Below are 25,243 nucleotides of genomic sequence, written 5' to 3' on the forward strand. Positions count from 1 at the left end.
GATTCTGGCTTTAACAGAGAGCAAAGGGTGGAAGTACAGATGACGCTGGAATCGGAAGGCAACCCCAAACATGGCGCCGGTTTAGGCAGGAACAGATAAAGAAACCAAGCTGCAGAAACAGTAAGAAAGATCCTAGAATGCCAATTCTTAGCCCAGTGAGTTTATAAATGCTATACATATATATTTCTTCTGAGTTTATGTCCTTTTTTAAGATTGCTGTTAAACCAACATCTTCCTTATATTTCAGCCGTATGACAAGGGGTAGAACTAGGTCTGATGCGACGGTTACTTGTTTTTGATTTAGGGACCAATTCAAGAACTCCAGCTTGGAATAATATGCATTAAAAAAACTTACCTGAAGCAGTTTTAACAAGGCAGCTGTGTCCCTGTCACCCATGGCATTAAACAGTAGAACTCGGACCACAGACCCCCTGTAATGACATTGCACCAACATTACAACACATGTTTGTCACCATTAAAGTGGACCTGTCTACAATAAAGTCCTTGATGTTAGAAGTTAAAATTGATAGTCACTTCCATACGAAAAAACAAACATGTATTTGGAAATATACGCATGAACAAAACAATTCAGTTTTGGATTGAGGGTGGAAGGGTTAGATCCTCTGTCAGGTTTATCTAGCGGTCTGTGTCCACACTACATAGTTTTACCCTATTTACCCAGGTGACTATTGTCACACAGCAAGTAATGGAAATCTAATTATTACAGTTACTACAGTCACTAGAAACACTAACTAGAATACAGCCAATTGCAAATACCCCCCATCTTTTGCACAAGATGTTTGGTGGTAGTGGGGGCTGTAAAGAACTTCCTATGGGAATCTATCAAGGTAAAAACATGACCATATTACCTCCTATGTAACATAAAGCTGGATTTTTTAAGGTGTAGACTGTGGGCCAGTTATATTGATCCTGGTTTATCTAATGTGTCACTGACCTGAAACAAGCAAGCAGCAAGTGAAACCTGAGCCACCAAACTGCCAGTCTGTTCCAGATCAGAGACTCCGTAGGTTGTGAAGCAAAGATGATAGCCCTAATAATGGCAACTCCAGCAAGTCTACACCCAGATATAGTGTGTGGAGTATGTGCTGGCATACCTGCAGTTATAGTTATTAGAACAGGTCTTCCTATGACAGCTTTGCTTTTAAACAATTGTGCGTTCTACCTGGTCAATTAGATCTGAGGTTTTTAAAAGATTACCACTTATGCAACTGAGGCTTTATACTGATTCAATTTGTTTTCACATTTACCTGGTAAATAGCCTTTCGGATAACAGAATATTATACTGGAATTCTGTGTTACTTGTATGTTTCCAATGCACTTACGCTCCAGCTTTCTCCTCATTGAGCGCCACCTGTTGGAACCATCTGACGCATGCCATAATGCTGCTGTTAGTGTGAGCTCCATCAATGTAATAAGATATAGGGCCCCGCTGCAGCACCTGTGTGCGCCCCAACCATACCGTGTCCTGTAAACCTAAAAAGCAACAAAACACCATTTTAAAACAAGCAGCGATAACTGTGCTTGAAAAAAAACAAAAACAGACAAAAAACACACATTTGAAAAACTATTCTGAATGCCGACACTGCCCCCTGGTGGCCACTGGACCCCATTACCAGTTATCCTGCATTAATACCCATGCAAGAGGTTTACCCCTTTTTTACTGCCAGGTCCATACATTGTACAGACCTGACAGTGGGGGGTTTTACACACACTCCCGGTGGCTGCAGCAGTGAGTGCATATATGACAAGCCGACTGCTGGTTGTCAATTAAAACTGATCCTGCGGCTGGGCAGCCACTGATCACTTCCAAAGAAAAACCCCAGTCAGTGGCGGCTGGTGAAGTTTTAGAATGGGGGGGCGCAAGACCCCACCCCTCCACATTTCCCCCCCCCACTTCTCATAAGCCACGCCCCTTATAGAATCCACATCATATACAACGGGCTCTGCACATCATATACCAGGCTGCACATCATATACTAAGTTGTACATTATACACAGGGCTCTGCACATCATATACTAGGCTGCACATTCAACGTCGGTAGCGCTGCTCAATGCATCTGAGTCTATGCACTGCACTCGCCAGGCCAGTCCATCATGCCGGAAGCTGTGGCATGATTGACCGCACCACAGAGCGAGATTTTTGGGGGCAAATGAAGCACCTTGCCTGCAATCCCATGATTGCATCGACGTGGTGCTTCCCATATTGCACTGCACCCGGCGCCGGGACACAATGACATTTAAAAAAATTATTTTTTTTTTTTTAAGGGACATATTTAAAAAAAAAACTGCCTGGGAGGGGGGGTGGTGGTTTGGGGGAATGGGCGGCTCCCGGGCACCCCCTATGGACGGGCCACCACTGCCCCCAGTAATGGGCGCACCCTCAGCCTGCACTACATTCGATTCACTGAAGGACTCCTCAATGTCTCATTAAAGACAAACTGTCACCAAAAAAACAGGCACAAAAACCCAATTGCGAAAAACATTACTCATCGCTGCCCACACCAGAGTGCGAGCAATAATTTGAGCACCGGATCTCCTAAATAACTAATCGAATGACCTGTAGGGTATTTTAAAGTGTGCAAAATATAGGGTACTGATGTCTGTTGCCATTTCACGGGCACATGCATTTTAAGGTTTGATATGTTGGCCCGCCATTTACTCGGCACAACCTCATCTTTTACCATTATATATGTCTCTTCTACAATAAACTACAATTACTTGCCTGCTCACAGCAATCCCCAGACTGTAAACTAAAGCTGTGCCTGTGCAACTCAGGTTACATTGGCTTTTCAACGCCTGAGTGCCAGAATGACTAGCTCCTGCACATGTGCAGGTGTGATCTCATCCTGTGCCGGTCAATAAAGATGGCTGAAAACCCTCACATAGGAGAAGACGCTTTAATGTTGTTGAAAGTTGTAAATACTGTACATTTTGACTAAAGCTACTAAGCCTAAGGCCGCTTTCACACTGGGGCACTTTTCAGGCGCTACAGCGCTAAATATACTGCCTGCAAAGTACCCTGAAAGAGGCGATCCTGTGTCCCCAGTGTGAAAGCCCAGAGAGCTTTCACACTGGAGCGGTGAGCCGGCAGGACAGAAAAAACAAAAACAAAAAAAAAAAAAAAAAAAAAAGTCCTTAAAGCAGCATCTTTGGAGCAGTGAAGGAGCGCTGTATACACCACTCCTGCACATTGAAATCAATGGGGCAGCGTGGATATACCCCGTGCTAGCGCCCGAATACTGCCGCTAAAATGGCGCCATTTTACCGCCGACGCCGATCCTGCCTCAGTGAGGAAGGGGCCTTAAGGCTGAATAAGTTGCTCTTCCTTGAGGCAATCAATATTACATTTTTTTGTCCACTGAGTGACACAGTGTATACTGATTGGTTTGTGTGAAAGGCATAGAGTCTACAAACTATGGTATATATACACCGGAATTCTTTTTATTTTTATGCTATTAATAGCGGTGATCCGCAACTTATAATAGGACTGCAATAGCTTGGCGGCAATCTAAAACTAACTGACATCACCAGTGCTAATAATATACACTGTCCTAGTTACACTGGCTGGGAAGGGGTTAACTAGTTGAATGTGTGCCTAAAAATTTATTATGTGCCCTCTGCTTTTTACTACAGATCTTTTTATTTCCGATCTCAGATTTTACCCTCTGTACAGAGCCCTGTGGCTCTGAGCTGTGATTGTACACAGCCAATCAGCAGGTCCCACCCATGAATCATTGGACGGGACTTGCTGACAGATTCCTACTGTGTATAATCACAGTGGGAGTCGGTGGATGGGCACGCCCTAAACCCAGAAACAGGCAGCAATGTACAGGTACATCACTTTGTCTTTGTGGGCCACCTGTCCACAAGTGGTTAAAGCCTGTTCTCATTGACTCCAACATGTGTGATGGGGCATTCTCCCTTCAGCTAAGTTTCTTTCCAGTTATTTGCCAGCTCTAAGCAGAAGTTTGGTCTCACATTTTACCCTGCAGATTCTACATCTAATCTGCCATTGATGTTCGCTTCCAGGCCATCAGTTGCAGAAACTGATTCTGGACCAGTCTAGTCTTTGATGGGTTTGCCCTTGAGGAGTAAGTCAGCAAAGGATGCAACAGCTTTTCATTCCACCGCCTCCAAGTGTCTTAGGCAAACCAATGCTACTACTCGGTCTGAGCGTGCCATTAGGAATTTTTGGCATTGAGCAATGGTTTCTCAGGTTTGCAAGGCTGCCATCTGGTCCTCTATTCAGGTATTCTCTAAATTCTACCAGGTGGACTCTGCTGTCATAAAGTCCTTCAGGCATCTCTTTGAGCTGCAGGCAAGCTGTAGTTCCCTTTTGTATTTTTGAATTGTTAGCGATTGTTTGCTGTGTTGACCACCCCAGAAGACAGCAGGGGAGGACAGAGTAGGCGCCGGAAGTGGCGTAGGTGATCTATGCCAGGAAGTGGGAGAAAATACCTGTATTAGACAAGTATCTGCTCCCTCCTCCCCCTGAAAGGTGGCAAATGTGACACCGGAGGGAGGGAGGATTCCAAAAACTGGATGGAACTCCACTTTAAGTCTGGCGAGTGCAGTCTGTATGCGGGTGGAGAGGAACCTTTTCCTATACTCACTGAAAACGTTTACTCACGTGTGGGATCTATACATGGACATTTTTTATGTAATTTTAGAATTTAAATGAAGATTGATTTATTCACTACGGTGATTTATGATATGTAATTTATGATATAAGAGCATGGCTCTTTTGTTTCTTTTTCACATTAAAGGTGTTTTTTTACACTTCACAACAGGCAGCTCTTTATTGTGGTTTGTTTGTTTTTGGTTATTGGCCTGCGTGGGTTTGGAACCTTTGGTTCCTATATTTTCTTTTGTCATCAAGAACGTTAAGTCTTCCTGGTCCCCACAATGGACTCCAAGAAAATCCTATTTTTGCTTTTCCCCTGGTATATAAGTACACAGCATAGTCATGGCAGCTCATGTTTGTTATCTTACATGTCTTACCTTTGACCATTGGAAGACTGGGATGGAAAGCCGATGCCAAGGAAAGTGGCCACTTTATTAAAGGAAGCTTCATACTGGGAATTTTTGTTTCTCCAAACCCTAAAAGAAACATCATACAAAATGGTTTTACATCAGCCAGGATTCAACCCTTTCACTGCTTTTTTTTTTGGCGTGATCATTTTTAATACTTAAATCACACATTTACGGAAAGCAATAGAACCTGTAAAATAAAAGGCGGTAGCTGCACATTTTTATAACATATTTGAAAGTTTTATTAAAACTGCATTTTTTGTAAAAAATACATACATTTTGGTGCACACAAATTTTTTGTAAAATATAAAAAATACGTTTGGGTTGGGTAAATGGATACCAAAGCAGCAAACACCTTTATGAAGACAACACTTAACATTTTTACAGCTCATCAGGCTTAACAAAGGATAGCCCTAGTGTTATTCCTCACAGTCTGACATTTGTGGCGATACCCAATATGTGGCTCAATTGGGATTTACCAACATAAATGCATCCTAGGTGCATGTTATATTAGGGTCTAAAATGTTGCTTGCACTTTTCCTTAAAGTGGAGTTCCACCCAAAACTGGAACATGGAACTTCTGCTTTTCCGATTCCTTCCCCCCTCTGATGTCAAATTTGGCACCCTTCAGGGGGGAAGGGAGAGCAGATACCTGTCTAATACAGGTATTTTGCTCCCATTTCAGGGCATAGATACCCAAGCCATCTGTAAGTATCTACGCGATTGACTCCTTCTACGCGCCCCCCCCCCCCCCGCTGTCTTCTGGGAGAAACAGGTCTCAGACAGGAAGGACCAGTGGGATAGCGCAGCACAAGTTGCACATGCGCACTAGGGAACCAGGAAGCGAAGCCGCAGCACCCGAGAGCCGAGGGAGAGATCAGCTTCGGGTGCCGACATAGCGGGCGCCCTGGGCAGGTAAGTGTCCTTATTTTAAAAGTCAGCAGCTGCAGTATTTGTAGCTGTTGACTTTAAAAAAAAAAAAAAAAAAAAATCGGCGGAACTCAGCTTTCAAGGCCAACTCCCATATTTAGGGTGCAACATGTAGCCAAGCAGACCCCCCCCCTTTTCTAGAGTGTTGGGGAGTCCTTTACCCCTGCCACATCTGTCAGATTTGGAATCTACTAGTCAGGATACAGTGATGCCGAGCTGAGAATGGTTATGCCAGTGTAGGGGCTAACTGCTTTCTTTTGCCCCTCTGGATTGATGTGGAACACTTGCTGTAACATTTTCATGTATTTTACCTTTGCATCCTCTTTGCTGAAGCCACATCTGCGCCAACTGTAGTGCCAGGGATGCATTTGATTTCTGATGATCTCCAGCCAGACCCAGTTGAAGAGACTTCCCCTCCTCCTCATATTCCGCTATATCTGGGCACATGTATAAAGGGCACTGGAAGACAAACAGCATTAGTGGGCAACTGTGCAAATCAGGCTAATCAGGCAGATTTACAGAACAGAAACTTACTCCAATCTCCTTTGCTCTATTTATTAGCACCTGTAGTGGACTGGCAGGCTGAGGGACAGTAAATCCTGGAACACCCGGCTGAAAGACAACAAACCACGTTACAAAAGGGTCCCTGTCTAACAAAAAACAGAAGGTTTTTTTTTTTTTTTTTTTTTTTAAATTAAGGCTTTTTATGGTCTTAAAAGTACCAATAAAGTCTATTTTCCAAAAACAAAGTAATTTATGATTTTTTTGATCTGACAAGACATACTTTTGTCCCATTTATCATGAAACTGAAGTTATTTCTCTATATTCTCTATATAGTTATTTCTCTTTTCCTTCTAGATAAGAAGGAAAAAGTAATTCACAAAACACAAGCTTTTAAAAGGCTATTTGAAGTGACACCAATACCTTTAAAACTGAACGCCAACTTTCTTTTCACAGACCTGAATGGAACCATTAATCCCAGCATAGATCATACCTCTGTACCATGCTGCTCTGCGGTCTGCAGATCCCCCGATATTCTGGGTTTAGTTGTGGCTTTGTATCATGCAACACTCTGAATATCCCGCTGATAGACTATCCCTTCCGCAGCCACTTCCTGCAGCAGCTAGAACCTATAACACTACCATTTGTAGTCTTTCACTCTGCAAATTATATAACTTCCTTCACAGCTCTGATGATGGGTGGGACTGAATACATCCCAATTAGCATTCAATCCCGTCCAGGAAAACCTACAGGAAGAGTCCAAACTTCTCAAGTCCTGTCTCACAGATGACAGCTTTATTCAAGAAGCAAACACCTTTATGAAATATACACAGCCTGTTTTGAAAGCTATCTGTGCTGCTGCTGGAAAGGATTGAAAGGCTCACAATCAGAATTCAATCCTGCCCAGTTAAATATTCCAACCAGCGTGAACAGGAAGAGTCTCAACCCTCTGATCCTGCCCTCCCAGAGCCCTGCCCTCTGTGAACGGAGTCATTTACATATGAAGGGAACGCCTCAATAATAACCTCCCATAGCCCTTCCTCTGTAGGATTGCAGTAAGCTATTATTCTTTGGTATGCTGCAAGAAAATAATGACATTTACACCGCCCATGTGAAGGCCCAGAAATACCCACCAAAACCCTTAGACCCACCCACGTCAACTCCCAGGACTGGTACAAGTGACCTCCACTCCACTGGATCATGGGACATTGTAGTATGAGAATTGTAAAAAAGGAAGGAAGCAGGCAGTCATGGCACTTGGAAATTCAGCCAGGAGGAGGAGTGACATCAGACACAGAAACCTGCTATACAGCTAAAGGAGGGAAGTTATACATAAAACTGACATTGTTGCTGGGATTGACTCATATGCATAATGCATCTGTTTTAGGAAGCAAAAGCTGGAGTTCCTCTTTAAAGTGGTTCTAAAGGCTGAAGGTTTTTTACCTTCATGCATTTTTGCCAGTGAGCCAAAGGGGGGGGGGGGTGTGGCTGGGAGAGCCACAGCTCTAGGTCTTATGGACGCATAAAGCAGCGGCTCAAGAGCGAGCATGCAGTGGTGGGCCCAGGGCAGGTGGCTTTCTCTGGGGCACTGCTTGGGGGAGGAGCACCAGCAGGGGACCCGAAGAGGATCAGAGCTGATCTGTGCAAAACTACTAGTATAACATGTTTATTATTAAACAAAGCTTTAATTTTACTTTAAGCTGGCCACAGATGGATCAAAAGTCGACCATTTCAGCAGGAACTGGCTGCTGAGAGGTTGAGCTGGTCCAGGCATGTAGGTGGATTCTGACCACATGGTCGCAATCTTTCCCGAGCCTGGACTGGCTCTGCGCTGTCTGCTGAGAACAAGTCACAGGAGTGCAGAACGAATTGCACTCCTGTGAGCCACAGGAGAAGAACTGCCAAACAAGATTTAGCTGAACTTCTCCTTTAATGTCTACCATCATTCACACTGACATATACCACAAGCTGTGTCTGCCCAATCATCAATGAAAAGGTGAACAATAACTATTGTAGTGATAATGCCACAAAGCTAGCTGGACAGATAGAGAAAAACAAGTATACATCAATTCCCAACCTTAAATATGCCCCCTTTTTGCCAGGCAATCTTCTCAATAGTGTCTCCCAGAATGGCTGTGTGGTCAATACCAAGTGAGGAGATTCCACAAACAATGGGCTTCCTAAAGGAAAGAAAAAGGAAAAAAATCTAAATGCATGTGAAATTGATGAATTGTTCAGGTAAGGTAAAATGTAGTTGTTACCACAACACACATAATCCATGACATGCCAAATTCAAGCTAATGGCCAACTAATAACTGGATAACTAATCCAGGGTAAATAAAACATGAAACCTTAGGCTTGCAAAAAAAAAAATAAAAAAAAAAAAAAAAAAAAAAAAAGTACACTTCAATCTTTTAAACCATCAAAAAGCTAAAAATAGAACTAGACAAGTCTTTGGAAAAATAGCCTGTTCAATTTAAGGTTGACCATACACAGAGCAAATTTCTTTCCTGCAATCCCATGTTGCAGTTCCCACCAGAAGACAGCGATTATTGTTAGTGACTATAATAGCCTCTAGCGATTATCGCAGGTAAAAACCTGGTATGCTGGCTGTACGCAAGTTGACTGATCAGCCTGCCCATACACTGTTCGAATCTCAGCCGGTTCAGCAGGATTTGAATCGTGTATTGCCTGCCTAAGGAACAGTGGCATCAGAGCGATTTGAACACTAGGGGGAAGCTTTCACTTTATATATACACTTTGTCATCCAACGTGCATTGAAAAAACATTCGATATCTTTGAGAGGGATAAAGAGCAAGAGAAGTTTAAAATCTCCAGCTGCTCCAGTCTCCCTCCAATGCTGCCGTAATAACCAAAAGCCTATACATTTGGCCATGTGATTATACATTTGGCCTTGAATCACATATCACACTGATATGATCAGCACTGGCAAAATGTTTAACCTCAGCAAGGATAAATATTTTTTGGCTTCTATTAGGCAATATTCACACAGGGAGATTATGTGCATGCCCCATGCAGGGCTGTGATTTTCTGGCAAGGGGATGCACAGGTGTTCCATGCATGTCCATCCCCGTGCTGGCAATCCTATAGAGGTCTACTGGGACCTGCTTGCTGCTGCACAGACACAGCTGCAGTGTGACATTCATACGCATGCATGGCTCTGAACGCATCCAGTTTGAGTTCGGGGATACGCATTGGCAGAGATGTCATATTGGGCGGCTGCGTCTCTGCAGCATGTGTCCCAATAGACGTCTATAGGTCTGCCAGCATAGGGATGCATGAAACACCTCTGCATCACCTTGCCAGAAAACATGGCCCTGCACAGTACACACAAGGAATCGCCCAAAGTGAATGGGACCTTACTCTCTAGTTACCTATACCTCCGAGATTGCCAATACGGATTTATATAAAAAAAACAATTTTTTAGTATAAGTTAGCTTCAATGAGATAAACTATTTGAACTGTTACAGGAATAATAAACCATTTTTATCAATGCCGTACCCATGAATAAAATGGTACCAAATGCAAAATAAAATAAAAAAAATACATATTTCTTGCTGTCTGTCACTATCACTGACAAAGTACTTTGTTTTTTGAGTTTTGACTTTTTTTTAACCTGTTGGTCCTGCTGGTATTTTTCAACTTCCATCAACAAACCAAATAGTACAGCAACAGCAAAGTTAGAATGTTGAGACAAACCATTTACCACTGAAAAGGGGTTACTGATAATGGTCAGCTTTTATTACTATGGCTGAAACCTTTATCCTAAATAGAACAAAAAAAAATAAAAAAAAAAACACATTGCTATAACTGATCAAAAAGGCATTTTCTGGAGTGTAGTTTTAACCACTTTAATACTGGCCATTTTCACCCCCTTCCTGCCCAAGCCAATTTTCAGCGCCATCACACTGTGAATGACAATTGCGCAGTCATGCTACACTGTAACCATGTGAATTTTTTTATAAATTTTCTTCACACAAATGGAGCTTTCTTTTGGTGATATTTAATCACTGCTGTTTTTTTTTTTATTTCTTAATAAAAAAAATTATTTAAAAAAGGAGGTTTTTTAGTTTGTCAGTAAATATTTTAAATAAGTGATTTTTCTCCTTCACTAATGTGTGCCGATGAGGTGGCACTTATGGGCACTAATATGCCGCACTGATAGGGAGCACTGACTGGCATCACTAATGGGCACTGATTGCACTTTATTGTAATCAAGCCACTGATCATCAGTGCCCTGACTACCCGTCTTGCTGTCCCCTGCGAGGAGATGCCGCTGATTGGCTCTCTTCAAAAACACACTCCATCAGTGTGAGGCGATGAGAGACTATTACCGGCACTTCCATGTTTACATGTGGACATCCACCTAGAACGATAACCTCACCGTCTTATAGAAAATATGCAACAATTGCATTTGGGAGATGCCGCTTTGGACTTTTTATATGGCAGAATAAAGGAGAATATATAAATCAAATAGTTAATTAAAAGGCATATTTACTGCCAACTTTATTAATATACACAATAAAAATAAAGTAAACAGTTCATATAGCATACAAATATCCAACAATCATAAATTACAATAATACATCAATTAGACATATAGAGTATCAAAAATGAACCCAAGCTTGCATTCCAAAGTGCCATCCACAACAGTAAGGTCAGCAGATTGGATATTCAACCATAAACTCAACATGTTTCGGAAATGATTGCATTGTTGTGCATTTTTTTTCTTCAGGGGTGGTTAATTATAAAGAAAGGTTGGGATATTGTTTTCTTATATATCAGACTCATTTGAAAACTGTAAAAACAATAATACAGATGACACAGTACATGCTGGTTCCACGACTCCTCAATCATGCACTAAAGGTGGTACCACGTGGATCCCCAGCTCAGGCGCCAAATCGCATCTTTACGTTCACAGAGATGTGGACGTCGACACATCAGCCGGCAAACTGACTAAGCCTCTGTCATTAGACGGTGGGCGGGCAAGTGGTTGGTTTGTCACTAATGTAGAGTCTGTCTAAATCTACTAGTTCATTTAATACTACCCTCTGCAGACAAGGGTGTCTCCATTGCTCATACACAGGTAGAGGAGCCACCCTAAGACAGGAAAGTGTGTTACTGGCCAGATCACCAGGTGAAAGTGAAGGAAGGAAAAAAAAAAAACTAAACACAGAAAACGAATGCAGCCGGTACTTCCAAGTAAACTGCAATAGAGTACATTTAAGGTTTTGGATTTAGATACAATACACTTTAAAGTGGAATTGTAGGCAAAACACAACTACTCTTAAAGTGATTGTAAAGTCTTGTTTTTTTTCTATAAAAATAATAAACATGTTATACTTACCTGCTCTGTGCAGTGGATTGGCACAGAGCAGCCGAAACCCACCTCTTCTTGGGTCCCTGGCTTGAGCTCTTGGCCCCTCCCTCCTATTGAGTGACTCCACATCAAGCAGATTGCTTGCAGCCGAGTCACAGCTCTGAATGTCCATTCAGACACGGAGCCAAATTTGGCAATACCCCTCTCTCTGTCTCAGCCAATCAGGAGGAGAGTCCCAGACAGCTCAGTCACTTGTGGACAGAGAGATGGGGCTCAGTTAAGTATTAGGGGGGGCTGCTGCACACAAGGTTTTAAAACCCCTTTAAAATTGCTGACTAACCTGTGTAAGAAAGATGTACTGTATATACTTCCCTATTTTCAGGCCACTCCAGTCCTGTCACATGATCTAGTTCCTCTGTGTAAGCCAGCTGCAGGGGACAGGAGGGTGTACCAACAATAGGAGCCTTTGGGTAATGTCACTGCTCCCAGGCTTTCCAGCAACTGTCAAACACTCTCACCCTTGCAGCTGCCACTGGCTGACACATGATCACATGCTTGGACTGGAGCGGCATGAAAAGTATATACATCTTTCTAACACAGGTTAGTCAGCATAAGTGTTAGGAGGGGGAGGAAGCATTTTTATGTTTAGTTGGGGTCTAGTTTGGAATTCCACGTTAAGCCTATTTCCATTGTCATTAAAAGCATGCATGGAGTGGCAAAATGTGTAGAAGTCTACAGAAGACAGGTGATCTTGCCCATTTTGTAATATCTGTGGACTTAATGCATGCACTGTCAGCAAACATTACTTACCTGATAATATTTGTGCAGTCATATGCTCCACCAATTCCCACCTCCAGTACAGCCAGATCTACCTGTGACAACGAAAAAGGCAAGATGTGAGCTCAGAAGGATCCAGGCTCTGAGCAAGCTCCATCTCTTATGGAATTTACAAACCTTCTCCTGAAGGAACACATGGAACGCCATAATGGTCAGGAAGCGGAAGTAAGCGGGCATGGAGCAGAAGTCATCAGTCTGGAGGAGAAGGGAAGAAGAATTTCATATGGTTACTGTTCTGTACAGGAAAGATCATACTGAATGGTGGTCTTAAAAGGTAAAGCAGAATGTTACAACCAATTTTTGCATGTTTGTAAGTTTACACTGATGGTTTAGTTTGTGCCCTTTAATATTCTTATATCTTTATTTTATAAAACATTTAACTAATTCCAGCCAAAGCCAATTCTGGCATTTCTCTCCTACATGTAAAAGTCTTTTTTTTGCTAGGAATTCACGCAGAACCCCCCCCAAAAAAAAAAATTATTATATAGATAGATCTGGATTTTTTTAATTTATTTTTTAGCAGAGACCCTAGAAAATAAAGGCAATTGTTGCAATTTATATCACACAGTATTTGCACAGCAATTTTTCAAATGCAATTTTTTCTTGGGAAAAAAATACACTTTAATGAATCTTAATGCAAAACAGCACACTATATCACCCAATTGTTTTGTAAAATATAAAAGATGATGTTAGGCCGAACAGATAGATATCAAACATGTCACAATTTAAAATGGCATGCACTCGTGGAATGGCGCCAAACTTCAGTACTAAAAAATCACCATAGGCGACGCTTTCAAATTTTTTTTACAGGTTACCATGTTAGAGTTAGAGGTTTAGTGCTAGAATTATTGCTCTCACTCCAACGATCACAGCAATAACTCACACAACTGGTTTAAATGCAGTTTACATTTGTGAGAGTGACCCACGTATGAGTTTGCTTCTGCGTGCAAACAAGAGGACAGAGGCGCATAACTTTTTTTACTTTTATTCCTATTGCAAGGAATGTAAACATCACTCGTAATAGGAATAAGGCAAGACAGGTCTTCCTTATGGAGACATCGGCGGTCTATAAGACCCAACAAGCTCTCTTCTATGCTGGAAAGCCCGAGATAACAAAAAAAAAAATAAAACTGATCTCAGGCTTACCAAAAAAAATAAAATAAAAAAAATGTCAGGGTTTATATTTGCTAGAGTTGGAAGTGAAGTCAAAACATTGCTTTCGACCTCCTGGGGTCATAGAGATGGCTCCCTGATCGCATGGGAGAGGCCCAGAGGCGCACCGGAGGGGGGGAATGATGTCCCCTCCTGCTGCCCGTGAAAGCAATACAGCGGCTAAAACAGCTGCTAGGATGGCTTTTACTACAAAAGGAATCGGCAGTTGGAAAAAAATAAATAAATGTGATATGCCTGGCATCATCCGGATAACAAAGATCAAGATGACAGCCCTGGAATAAAATTTCAAGTAAAGCAGCTGTATTTCAATCCCTATAGCAAGGGATATCACAATACTCCTTCAATCTATATACAGCGCCGACCTGAAGCATCAATAGCTTAAATTACTTTTTTTTGAGAAATTCTTTTTATTGTTTTTCTTTTTAAACATCACAAACAGCAAAAAAATTTAACTGTAGCCGACCCAGCTCTGTCAGTATGATGGTTTCATACGATCTGTTCCATGCTCAATGCTTGTTTAATCCCTCTGTTTTTGTAAGTACCCATCTCTTGTTTAAATAAATACATTTTTTGATGGTACTTCACTATCAGTTCCCTTCTTTACTTCTGGGTACCTGTCTATCTCGCTCAAACTCTTCATTGAGGAACCCTGGATCTGCTGACCAGGCTTTTCACACACCATCCTATAGACATCCATACCAAGCTTTAACTGACCCTCCAGACTAAAAAGCTGGGGATCATGTGGATCTGGTGAGTGGGGACTCTTAAGGGGGTGTTGTGCACCTGAAGTTTTTTTATTCACTTTGGATTGGAGGCACCTTCAGTTATTTGTTTTGGACTTTGTGTTGGTTCATCTTATATATATTTTCTCACTTTCATTTAGTATGTTTGCGAGTGCTGTATTTATACGTCTGTGTATAGCAGCTGCAATTGTTTTCACATTACGGATTCTACTTTTTTTGTTACACCATCAGCGTGAGTTTGTATATTTAGTTTATATAATTTTATTTTTTTTATTAAATAATAGTCGCCAGTCTCTTTGCTAAAAACTTTATTAAAGCGGGGTTCCACCACAGTTTTTTTTTTTTTTTGTAAAATGACAAGGAGCAAGTTTTAGAATTGTTTTACTTACTTTATGTTTTCTAAGGTTCCTGCTGCCGTTTTTCCGTATAGTGTAGACTTTATAAAAACATCTCCTGATGTTTTCCATCTTGCCTATGGGTATGTGAAGCCCACAGGCATTGTCTTCCGGGACACTGTGCTGCTGATGTCCCAGCAAGCACCGCCCCTTCAATCGCCGGTCTCGCGCATGCGCAGATCAAAAAACTCGAGCGCTGACAACAAGAACTCGAGCCTGGGCGCCGCACAGACTCCTGGGAAATTGAAAAAATGATCCCAGGAGCCAGTGCGGCCAACAGGAAGCGCAGACCTGCCGCTGAAGCCCCGCCCGTATCCGCAGTCGCACCGCCCCTTTCCGGAATCTCCAGGACCAGTAAATAAAAAAAAATAAAAAAATAAAAGACACATGACAGCAGCAAGGTAAGGGGGATATCCAGCAATTAGACAACAAGACAATCCTATAGGCATAGGAGTAGTTAATAATAGTGTTGTTAATAATGTTTAATAGGGCGATTGGTTGATACGAGGAACATTCTAGCGGGTCCTTGCCAGGCTTGGAAAGTAGAATCATAAGCATTGACGTAGGTAGTTGTTAATGCTGTATACAGTAGGCTAATAGTGCTGTGAGTCTGGGTGCTATCTGATCCACGTAGATCTTGTAAAAGTCCACTGGGAACCCACCTGGGCCTGGGGCCTTATGTGGGGGAAACGCAAAAATCGCTGATACCACCACTTTGTTAGTCATCTCCTCCTACAAGGCCTCCCTATCAGTGTCAGAGAGCCTCGGAAGAGGGAGACCACCCAACAGGTCTTCAAGGGCCGAGTGGTCATATTGAGGAATGGGTGCATTTAGGGATGAAAAAAAGTCCTGAAACTCAGACAATATGTCTACTGGGTCACTAGCCAATCCCCCATCCTTGCATGACAACTGGGATGTTTGCGAGTTGGTGGGAGTCCACTACCAGCCTGACTAAGAGCTTCCCATTCTTGTCACCCTCCGAAAACAGCGATTCTGTCCTATGCTTCGCTTCCGTATGTGCCAGATTATTAACCACTTTCAGACCGGACCATTTTGCTGGTAAATGACCAGAGGTCTTTTTACACTTTGGCACTGCGCTGCTTTAACTGGTAATTGCGCGGTCATGCAATGTTGTACCCAAACAAAATTTGCGTCCTTTTCTTCCCACAAATAGAGCTTTCTTTTGATGGTATTTGATTGCCTCTGCGATTTTTATTTTTTGCGATATAAACGTAAAAAGACCGCAAATTTTGAAAAAAAATGATATTTTCTACTTTTTGTTATTAGAAAAATCCAATAAACTCAATTTTAGTCATACATTTAGGACAAAATGTATTCAGCCACATGTCTTTGGTAAAAAAAAAGTCAATAATTGTATATTTATTGGTTTGCGCAAAAGTTGTCACATCTACAAACTAAGGTACGTTTTCTGGAATTTACGCAGCTTTTAGTTTACGACTGCCTATCTCATTTCTTGAGGTGCTAAAATGACAGGGCAGTACAAAACCCCCCCAAATGACCCCATTTTGGAAAGTAGACCCCCTAAGGAAATTGATAAGAGGCATGTTGAGCCCATTGAATATTTTATTTTTTTGCCTCAAGCGATTGAATAATGACAAAAAAAAAATTTTTTTTTTTTTTTTACACAAAGTTGTCACTAAATGATATATTGCTCACACATGCTATGGGCGTATGTGAAATGACACCCCAAAATAAATTCTGCTGCTTCTCCTGAGTACGGGGATACCACATATGTGGGACTTTTTGGGAGCCTAGCCGCGTACAGGGCCCCGAAAACCAAGCACCGCCTTCAGGCTTTCTAAGGGCGTAAATTTTTGATTTCACGCCTCACTACCTATTACAGTTTTGAAGGCCATAAAATGCCAAGATGGCACAAAACCCCCACAAATGACCCCATTTTAGAAAGTAGACACCCCAAGCTATTTGCTGAGAGGCATGTTGAGTCCATGGAATATTTTATATTTTGCCACAAGTTGCGGGAAAATTACAAACTTTTTTTTTTTTTTTTTTTTTTTCACAAAGTTGTCACTAAATGATATATTGCTCATGCATGCCATGGGCATATGTGAAATGACACCCCAAAATAAATTCTGCTGCTTCTCCTGAGTACGGGGATACCACATATGTGGGACTTTTTGGGAGCCTAGCCGCGTACGGGGCCCCGAAAACCAAGCACCGCCTTCAGGCTTTCTAAGGGCGTAATTTTTTGAGTTCACTTCTCACTACCTATTACAGTTTTGAAGGCCATAAAATGCCAAGATGGCACAAAACCCCCACAAATGACCCCATTTTAGAAAGTAGACACCCCAAGCTATTTGCTGAGAGGCATGTTGAGTCCATGGAATATTTTATATTTTGCCACAAGTTGCGGGAAAATTACAAACTTTTTTTTTTTTTCACAAAGTTGTCACTAAATGATATATTGCTCACGCATGCCATGGGCATATGTGAAATGACACCCCAAAATAAATTCTGCTGCTTCTCCTGAGTACGGGGATACCACATATGTGGGACTTTTTGGGAGCCTAGCCGCGTACGGGGCCCCAAAAACCAAGCACCGCCTTCAGGCTTTCTAAGGGCGTTACAGTTTTGAAGGCCATAAAATGCCAAGATGGCACAAACCCCCCCCCCCAAATGACCCCATTTTAGAAAGTAGACACCCCTAAATTTAGGGGTACACTAGTGAGACTAGGTAATAAATGGCGGGTGCCCTGAAACTATAAAAAAATAACTAACCAACCAGCGTCACCTGTAACAGTTATATGGTGATCACTGGTGAAAGGGTTAACTAGGGGGCAATCAGGGGGCTTTATGCGGTAGTATATGGGGGTCCCTGGCGCTATAAAAAGCTGCGGCGAACCTAAATACCTACCTGCCTAACTAGCGTCACCTGTGACACTAATACAGCGATCAGAAAAACGATCGCTTATTAGGCTGGGTTCACACTGGAGCGATGCGGGAACGCCACGAATGCGCGGCGGGTTCCCGCATCGCATGCCTCCCGGCGGCAGTTCACACTGCCCTATGCGAACTGCTGGGAGTGTCAGTGAAATGTTAATGACACCCCCAGATCAGTTCGCATATCGCAGTGCGATCTGCAAACTTGGATCGCATGGTGTGAACACCCATGCGATCCGATTCTGCTGCGGACCAAAAAAAGGGTCCCGTGCGAGTTTGCGGCGGGTGCGGCGGGTGCGACACGAATTCAGCCATACTATCTGTATAGCTGAACTCGAATCGCACAGAGATCGGATGTGATTTGCACTGCAGTGCGGTGCGAATCACATCCGTTCTCATAAACCGCTGCAATGTGAACCCAGCCTTAGTGACACTGGCGACGGGGGGTGATCACGGGGTTAAACCTTTATTGGGGGGGTTAGGGGGGTACCTTAGAACTAAAGGGGGCTAACCCTAACTGCCCTAACAGTTATTAGTCACAAATGACACCTGCCGGGTGATCAGGGGGTTAAACCTTTATTAGGTAATAAATGGCGGGTGCCCTGAAACTATAAAAAAATAACTAACCAACCAGCGTCACCTGTAACAGTTATATGGTGATCACTGGTGAAAGGGTTAACTAGGGGGCAATCAGGGGGCTTTATGCGGTAGTATATGGGGGTCCCTAGCGCTATAAAAAGCTGCGGCGAACCTAAATACCTACCTGCCTAACTAGCGTCACCTGTGACACTAATACGGCGATCAGAAAAATGATCGCTTATTAGGCTGGGTTCACACTGGAGCGATGCGGAAACGCCGCGAATCCGCGGCGGGTTCCCGCATCGCATGCCTCCCGGCGGCAGTTCACACTGCCCTATGCGAACTGCTGGGAGTGTCAGTGAAATGTTACTGACACCCCCAGATCAGTTCGCATATCGCAGTGCGATCTGCAAACTCGGATCGCATGGTGTGAACACCCATGCGATCCGATTCTGCTGCGGGCCAAAAAAAGGGTCCCGTGCGAATTTGCGGCGGGTGCGGCGGGTGTGGCGGGTGCGGCGGGTGCGGCGAATGGCTGAACTCGAATCGCACAGAGATCGGATGTGATTTGCACTGCAGTGCGGTGCGAATCACATTCGTTCTCATAAACCGCTGCAATGTGAACCCAGCCTTAGTGACACTGGCGACGGGGGGTGATCATGGGGTTAAACCTTTATTGGGGGGGTTAGGGGGGTACATTAGAACTAAAGGGGGCTAACCCTAACTGCCCTAACAGTTATTACAGTCACAAATGACACCAATGCAAAAAAAAAAAAAAAAAAAAAAAAAATGACATTGGTGTCACTGTGACTGGGGGGCAGGGGTAATTGGGGGGGTGATCGGGGGGTAAAGGGGGGGTGTGAGTGTGCCTGGCATGTTCTACTGTGTGTGGGATGTGTTGGTGCAACTCACTGATCCGCTCTCCTCCGTGTCGGAACGAAAAATACCGACACGGAGGAGAGAATACATCACTTCCTCTCCTGTGTTTACATTACAGGAGAGGAAGTGATGTCACCGGGGATTTCCATTCGTCGGGAGCGATCGCGAGGGGGTGGCCATGAATGAATGGCCGTCCCCTCGTCCGGGATCGCTCCCGAACGAAAACCGACCGCCGCAGGCACCGGGCGGGGGCCCGATCGGGCCCCCGACCCGCGGGAGGCAAAACACGTACATCTACGTGCTTATGCCTGCCCGTGCCATTCTGATGACGTAGATCGGCGTTAGGCGGTCGGCAAGTGGTTAAAATGCAGGGTGAGCAACCTCCGAGCCTCCAACAAGGCAACATAGGAGGAATCCGAGGGACTGCTGGCATTGCTCTCTGCGCAGTCCCTTTCTGTGTCTTGCAACAATTTAACCTCTGCATTTTGTTCTACCCCCTCTTTCTTTATGGCTGAAATACAGTCTCCCCTGATTACCACTTTAAATGCATCCCATGCTATAGGGGGGTCAGCAGACTTCAGATTTGACTCCCATTAATTTGTAACCGAGTCCCTAAGGAGGGTAGTTATCCGATCATTTTGTAGCCCACCCGATGAGAGCTTCCAACCCCCTGACCCCCTCCCAGAAGGGAGGGCGAGGGAGAGAGAAAGTGGGCTGTGATCAGACAAGCCCCCCGCAAGGTACTCAACTTCTTTCACATATGACATCACCGGACTACCAAATGTAAAGTCTATCCTGGTTGAAGAGCGGTGCGTCAGCGACAGGTGTGAAAAGCACTTGGCAGTGGGGTTCTTTGCCCGCCATATCTCAGTGAGTCCTGCCATTGATACTCAGGATATAAGATCCACCAAGCCCGACCTTCCCGTATTGGAGGAGGAGTCCAAAGCCTCCAAGGTGGCACTGAAATCCCCCATGATCAACAGCGGGAGATGAACATGAGGAGCCAGTTTGACTAACATATCATATAAACATTGTACATTAAATGGAAGCGGCAGATATATACGTTTCCCAGCACCACTTTACAGTAACATATCTAGGACTAAGGCCACATATTGTCCCCCCAGATCAGAGACCACCTGATGAACAGTGCAGGGAACAGATTTACTAATAAGGATGGACACACCCCTCTTGCAGAAGTGGAATAGGTGGCGTGGAAAGCCCACTGAATCCAGGGCCTACGTAGAGAAAGTATCCTGTTTCCATCTAGGTGGGTATCCTGCAGAAGGACAACATGCGGCTTGACTTGTTTAAGAGGGCATCAGTGTTCCAATGTCTCAAAGTGGTTGTAAACCCTTACAAACCACTTTGACCTACAGGTAAGCCTAGATTAAGGCTTACCTGTAGGTCCAAGAAATATCTCCTAAACCTACACGGTTTAGGAGATATTTACTAAAAGACAGTGACAGCTGTCTACAACGCAAGCGCACTACATGCCGTTAGTGGCGGCTCACTTGCGCATGAGTGACGTCATCGCTGCTCCGGCGCTGTGAGTGGCCGGAGCAGCGATACCCGGAAGAAGATGGATGCTCCGGACTACAGGGGACAGCGGTGACATCTCTGACATCGCTGGCTCCTATGTCAGGTAGGTGAGACATAATGGGCTACTATGCGATGCATAGTAGCCCATTATGCTTTACCTTTGCAGGGAGACAAAGAGGAAGTAAACCCATCAGGGTTTACTTCATATTTAAATTTACTGTTCATGCCTCGGATGTTCCAGGAAACCAGTTTGATTGGATTAGCCATTGGCCCTTATCGACATCATTTCAATATATAGGCCGCCATCCCTAGCCAGTAACCAGTATAAGTGAGCCGTGTGGCAAGGGGACCCCCCTCCCCTCAGTATATAGCTTCCAGTCCCAAATTTAAAACACTTTACCTAAAAATGGAAAAGAAAAAAAGAATGATTGGAAAGTCAACCGTCTGTGCATGTGTCCAACAGAACTAGTAGTGAATTCCTGTGGTTGCTGTAACCTCTGCCTCACAGAAAAATAAAAGGAGCAAAGAAAATAAAAAACAAAAATGAAAACTATAAAGACACACAAATTTAAGCACATGTATATATGAGTAGGAGCATCCAGTTCTGCAAGGAACAGTGATGTAGTGCTCTCTAGTGGCAGCATTGCAGATACACTCCTCATGGTCAGTACATCAGAATTAGGAGCAGTGTCACCACATCTTTAATGTGCAGTTTAACTCACAGAAGGGGCAATACCAACATAAAAAAATGCAAAATGAGAACAGCCCAAAGGAAAAAGACAAGTAGAGCCTGGGAAGAGAGACTCTTTAATCCGGTGTTGCCCGTGACTTCTCGGGTTGCCCAAATCAAACTGGATACAGTTTAAGGCACAACAGGTGCAAAAAGTGTAAGTTATGTACTTAGCCAGACTTAAGCAGTCTTCATGGGTTCCAGTCCATCCATTCACATGCCTCACTCGGATTATCAAAGAACTTGACTGCGCCGTTGTGTTGAATTCGCAGCTTGCTGGGATAAAGAATAGTGTACTGGATATTTTTTCTCCCTCAGCCTCTTCCTTACATCATTAGAAGAGCGCCTTTTCCTCTGGGTCTCCGCAGAAAAGTCAGGGAACAGCATCACTTTGGCGGTTTCATAATTCAACTCGGGGTGGTTTCTTGAGGCAGCCAAAATCATGTCACGTTCCCTATAGTTCCGGAACCTCACCAGAAATGGTTGGGGGTATTCGCCTGGCGGACGCCTGCCAGCGAGCACCCGATAGGCTCATTCTACCACATATGTTGGAGGGAGCTCCCCCGGTTTCAGCAATTGCTTGAAAAACTGTTCTGCAAAAGGTAGCAAGTCAGCCCCTTCTGGCAGACCTACCACCTGCACATTATTCCTCCTCTGCCTGTCTTCTGCGTCAGCTCTGCTTTGCAATGACTTCACCATAGCTTGCAATTCTGATGGTCGATTGCCCCGAGAGTGAGACGCATCCTCCACCTCTGATATTCTGTCCTCAGCCACAGTAATTCAGCCCCTTATCTTGTCTAGGTCATGCCTGATCAATGTGCATTCTGTAGTAAGATGTTCTATGCTCACCATGACTGCCGCCTTGCTTGCATTTATAGCCTCTAGGATAGGTCTGGTAATTACACCTTGTGCTGTCCATGGGACTGGAGAGATCGAAGTGGAGTCAGAGCCCGGATATTTAGCTACTGCGGCTGCAGACACCATCCTCTTGACTCGTTTCCTCTCCTGCTTTGTGAAGTGTGGGGGAGGCAAGATGGCAGCGGCAGGACTCATGTCTGAGCCACGTGCAAAGCGGGTCTGGCCTTGGCACTTCTGAGCCTGCTTTCCAGCCCTGGATGCCCCCTTTTTTCATGACCAGGATGTGGTCCACATGGTACGGTACACAAGTACCGCAAATCGGGCTAGAACACGCCAAAGAAATGGATGTATTTGCAGGAGAGATGCGGAGCTCACAGGGAACACAACCTAAATTACTTAAGGGGGTATATACATACATATGCAAATATACAATGAAATAATTTGTTGTTATCCTTTGTTGTTATCCACCATAGCACTAAAAAGGGCTATGGTGCAAAAAATTAAAAATAAATCCATAAACAAAGTGCCCAATAAATCTTCAAATGTTCCCAATCTTCCAAAAACATGCTCCACCACCTTTGCCACACCAGTTCTCCATAACCACCAACTACAGGTAAGTCAAGTATAGCCTGTTATGAGGGGGTTTCCAATTTTTCTGATATTCCTCCACTATCACTGAGGAATTGTATTGTATTTACAATGAAAACACTTTAAAGTCCACTGCAGTGCAATCCTCCAAAACATCAACTTTGTGTTGTATCGTGCATCAGTAGCTTTTTCCTGGTCTGTTGCGGGTGTACGAGACGTCACTTCTGGGTGTAGGTTACATGATGGTGTCACATTCCGTAGTATCTTGATAACATCGGTGTGACGCCATCACACAAAACTACACCCTGAATGATACAACACAAAGTTGATGTACCAAGGATTGCACTGCAGTAGATTTTAAAGTGTTTTTGTTGTAAATACCCCTTGGTGCAAGGTGTTGCACTGCTACATGCAAGTAGGATTATTGTGTTTTGTTTTTGTTTTTTAATACAAAATGTTTAGGTTTTTACACTATGCAGATGTCCCTTAGCTCATTAAGACATCACATGAAATAGCAATGTGTGAGGATTGTTGGTTAAAGTACATAGAGGAGGAACAATTCCCCAGTGATAGCAGAGGATCACCAGAACTATTGGGAACCCTCTTATAACATGCCATACAAGACTTACCTTTAGTGGGTGGTCATGGAGAACTGGAAAGTTCTCTGGTGTAGCAAAGGTGGTGCAGTACGTTGTTGGAAGATTGGGAACGTGTGCAAGCAATATACAGCACTGTGGCAAAGTCTTGAAGATATATTGGATGCCTTTTATGGATTTTTTTTTTTTGTACAGCACCATAGCACTTCTTAATTGGTTAACAAATGATTGCACAGCACTGTGACACTTTTTTTTTTTAAAGCCTTGAAGATTGGACAATTTTTATGGATTATTTGCACAGCACTTTTTAATTGTATAACAGATTATTGCATACAGACAAAATATATGGTATATGTATATTTTGGTAACACCAATTTTTTTGCTCTGTTATAGAGAGAGAGAAAAAAAATATATATAAATAAATTTATATATATATATATATATATATATATATATATATATATATATATATATATATATATATATAATATAATATATATATATATATAATATAATATATATATATATATATATATATATATATATATATATATATATATATATATATAATATAATATAATATAATATATATATATATATATATATATATATATATATATATATATATATATATATATATATATATATATATATATATCTCTATCACACACACACATGTACATACAGTATCTCACAAAGGTGAGTACACCCCTCACATTTTTGAGAATATTTTAATATACATTTTCATGTGACAACACTGAAGAAATGATACTTTGCTACAATGTAAAGTAGTGAGTGTACAGCTTGTATAACAGTGTCAATTTGCTGTCCGCTCAAAATAACTCAACACAGCCAATAATGACTAAACCGCTGACAACAAAAGTAAAGCTCTAAATGAAAAAATGTCCAAACTGTGTGTGGCCACCATTATTTTCCAGCACTGCCTTAACCCTCTTGGGCATGGAGTTCACCAGAACTGTACAGGTTGCCACTGGAGTCCTCTTCCACTCCTCCATGAGGACATCACAGAGCTGGTGAATGTTAGAGACCTTGCGCTCCTCCACCTTCCGTTTGAAGATGCCCCACAGATACTCAATAGGGTTTAGGTCTGGAGACACGCTTGGCCAGTCCATCACCTTTACCTTCAGCTTCTTTAGCAAGGCAGTGGTCATTTGGAGGTGCGTTTGGGGTCGTTATGTTGGAATACTACGCCATGTCTCCAAAGGGAGGGGGATCATGCTCAATTTCAGTATGTCACAGTACATGTTGGCATTCATGGTTCCCTCAATGAACTGTAGGCTCCCCAGTGCTCCATCGGATAGTGCCCACCATCGAAAAGTGCCTGTGCATGCGCAGTCTGGAATTGCACTCCAGCTGATTTGCCAAATCATCTGGCTGGACGCAACCATGGCGCATGCGCACAATATAGGAGGTATCTCTTGACGGGAGATACCGTTTCACTGGCACAATTGAAACTTATACAAACAGCGGAGGGAGACTGTAGTTGTCAGATTGTGCATCGCTGGTGCAGGACGGCTTGTGGCTGTGTTGAAGGGCTGGTTTTGTCTGTGTTGCAACCCACC

The 25,243-nt window shown here is 43.2% G+C and overlaps 1 protein-coding gene across 5 annotated transcripts in view; it reads right to left on the reverse strand.

The window, feature by feature from the left end:
* The window catches only part of FPGS (folylpolyglutamate synthase), a 115,673-nt gene that overhangs the window by 15,788 nt on the left and 74,642 nt on the right, over positions 1–25,243 (reverse strand). For all 5 annotated transcript variants that reach the window (XM_077478719.1, XM_077478720.1, XM_077478718.1 and 2 more), the window contains exons 6-13: positions 12,779–12,856; positions 12,635–12,696; positions 8,561–8,663; positions 6,517–6,594; positions 6,294–6,441; positions 5,023–5,121; positions 1,344–1,494; positions 356–431 (exon numbers count right to left, since the gene is read on the reverse strand). In XM_077478719.1, coding sequence (XP_077334845.1) covers positions 356–431; positions 1,344–1,494; positions 5,023–5,121; positions 6,294–6,441; positions 6,517–6,594; positions 8,561–8,663; positions 12,635–12,696; positions 12,779–12,856 — 795 coding nt within the window. The remainder of the gene's footprint in view (positions 1–355; positions 432–1,343; positions 1,495–5,022; positions 5,122–6,293; positions 6,442–6,516; positions 6,595–8,560; positions 8,664–12,634; positions 12,697–12,778; positions 12,857–25,243) is intronic.

Source organism: Lithobates pipiens, unplaced genomic scaffold, assembly GCF_037356315.1.
Source record: "Lithobates pipiens isolate NorthernLeopardFrog02 unplaced genomic scaffold, aLitPip1_a1.2 Scaffold_1, whole genome shotgun sequence".
Lineage (NCBI taxonomy): Eukaryota > Metazoa > Chordata > Amphibia > Anura > Ranidae > Lithobates > Lithobates pipiens.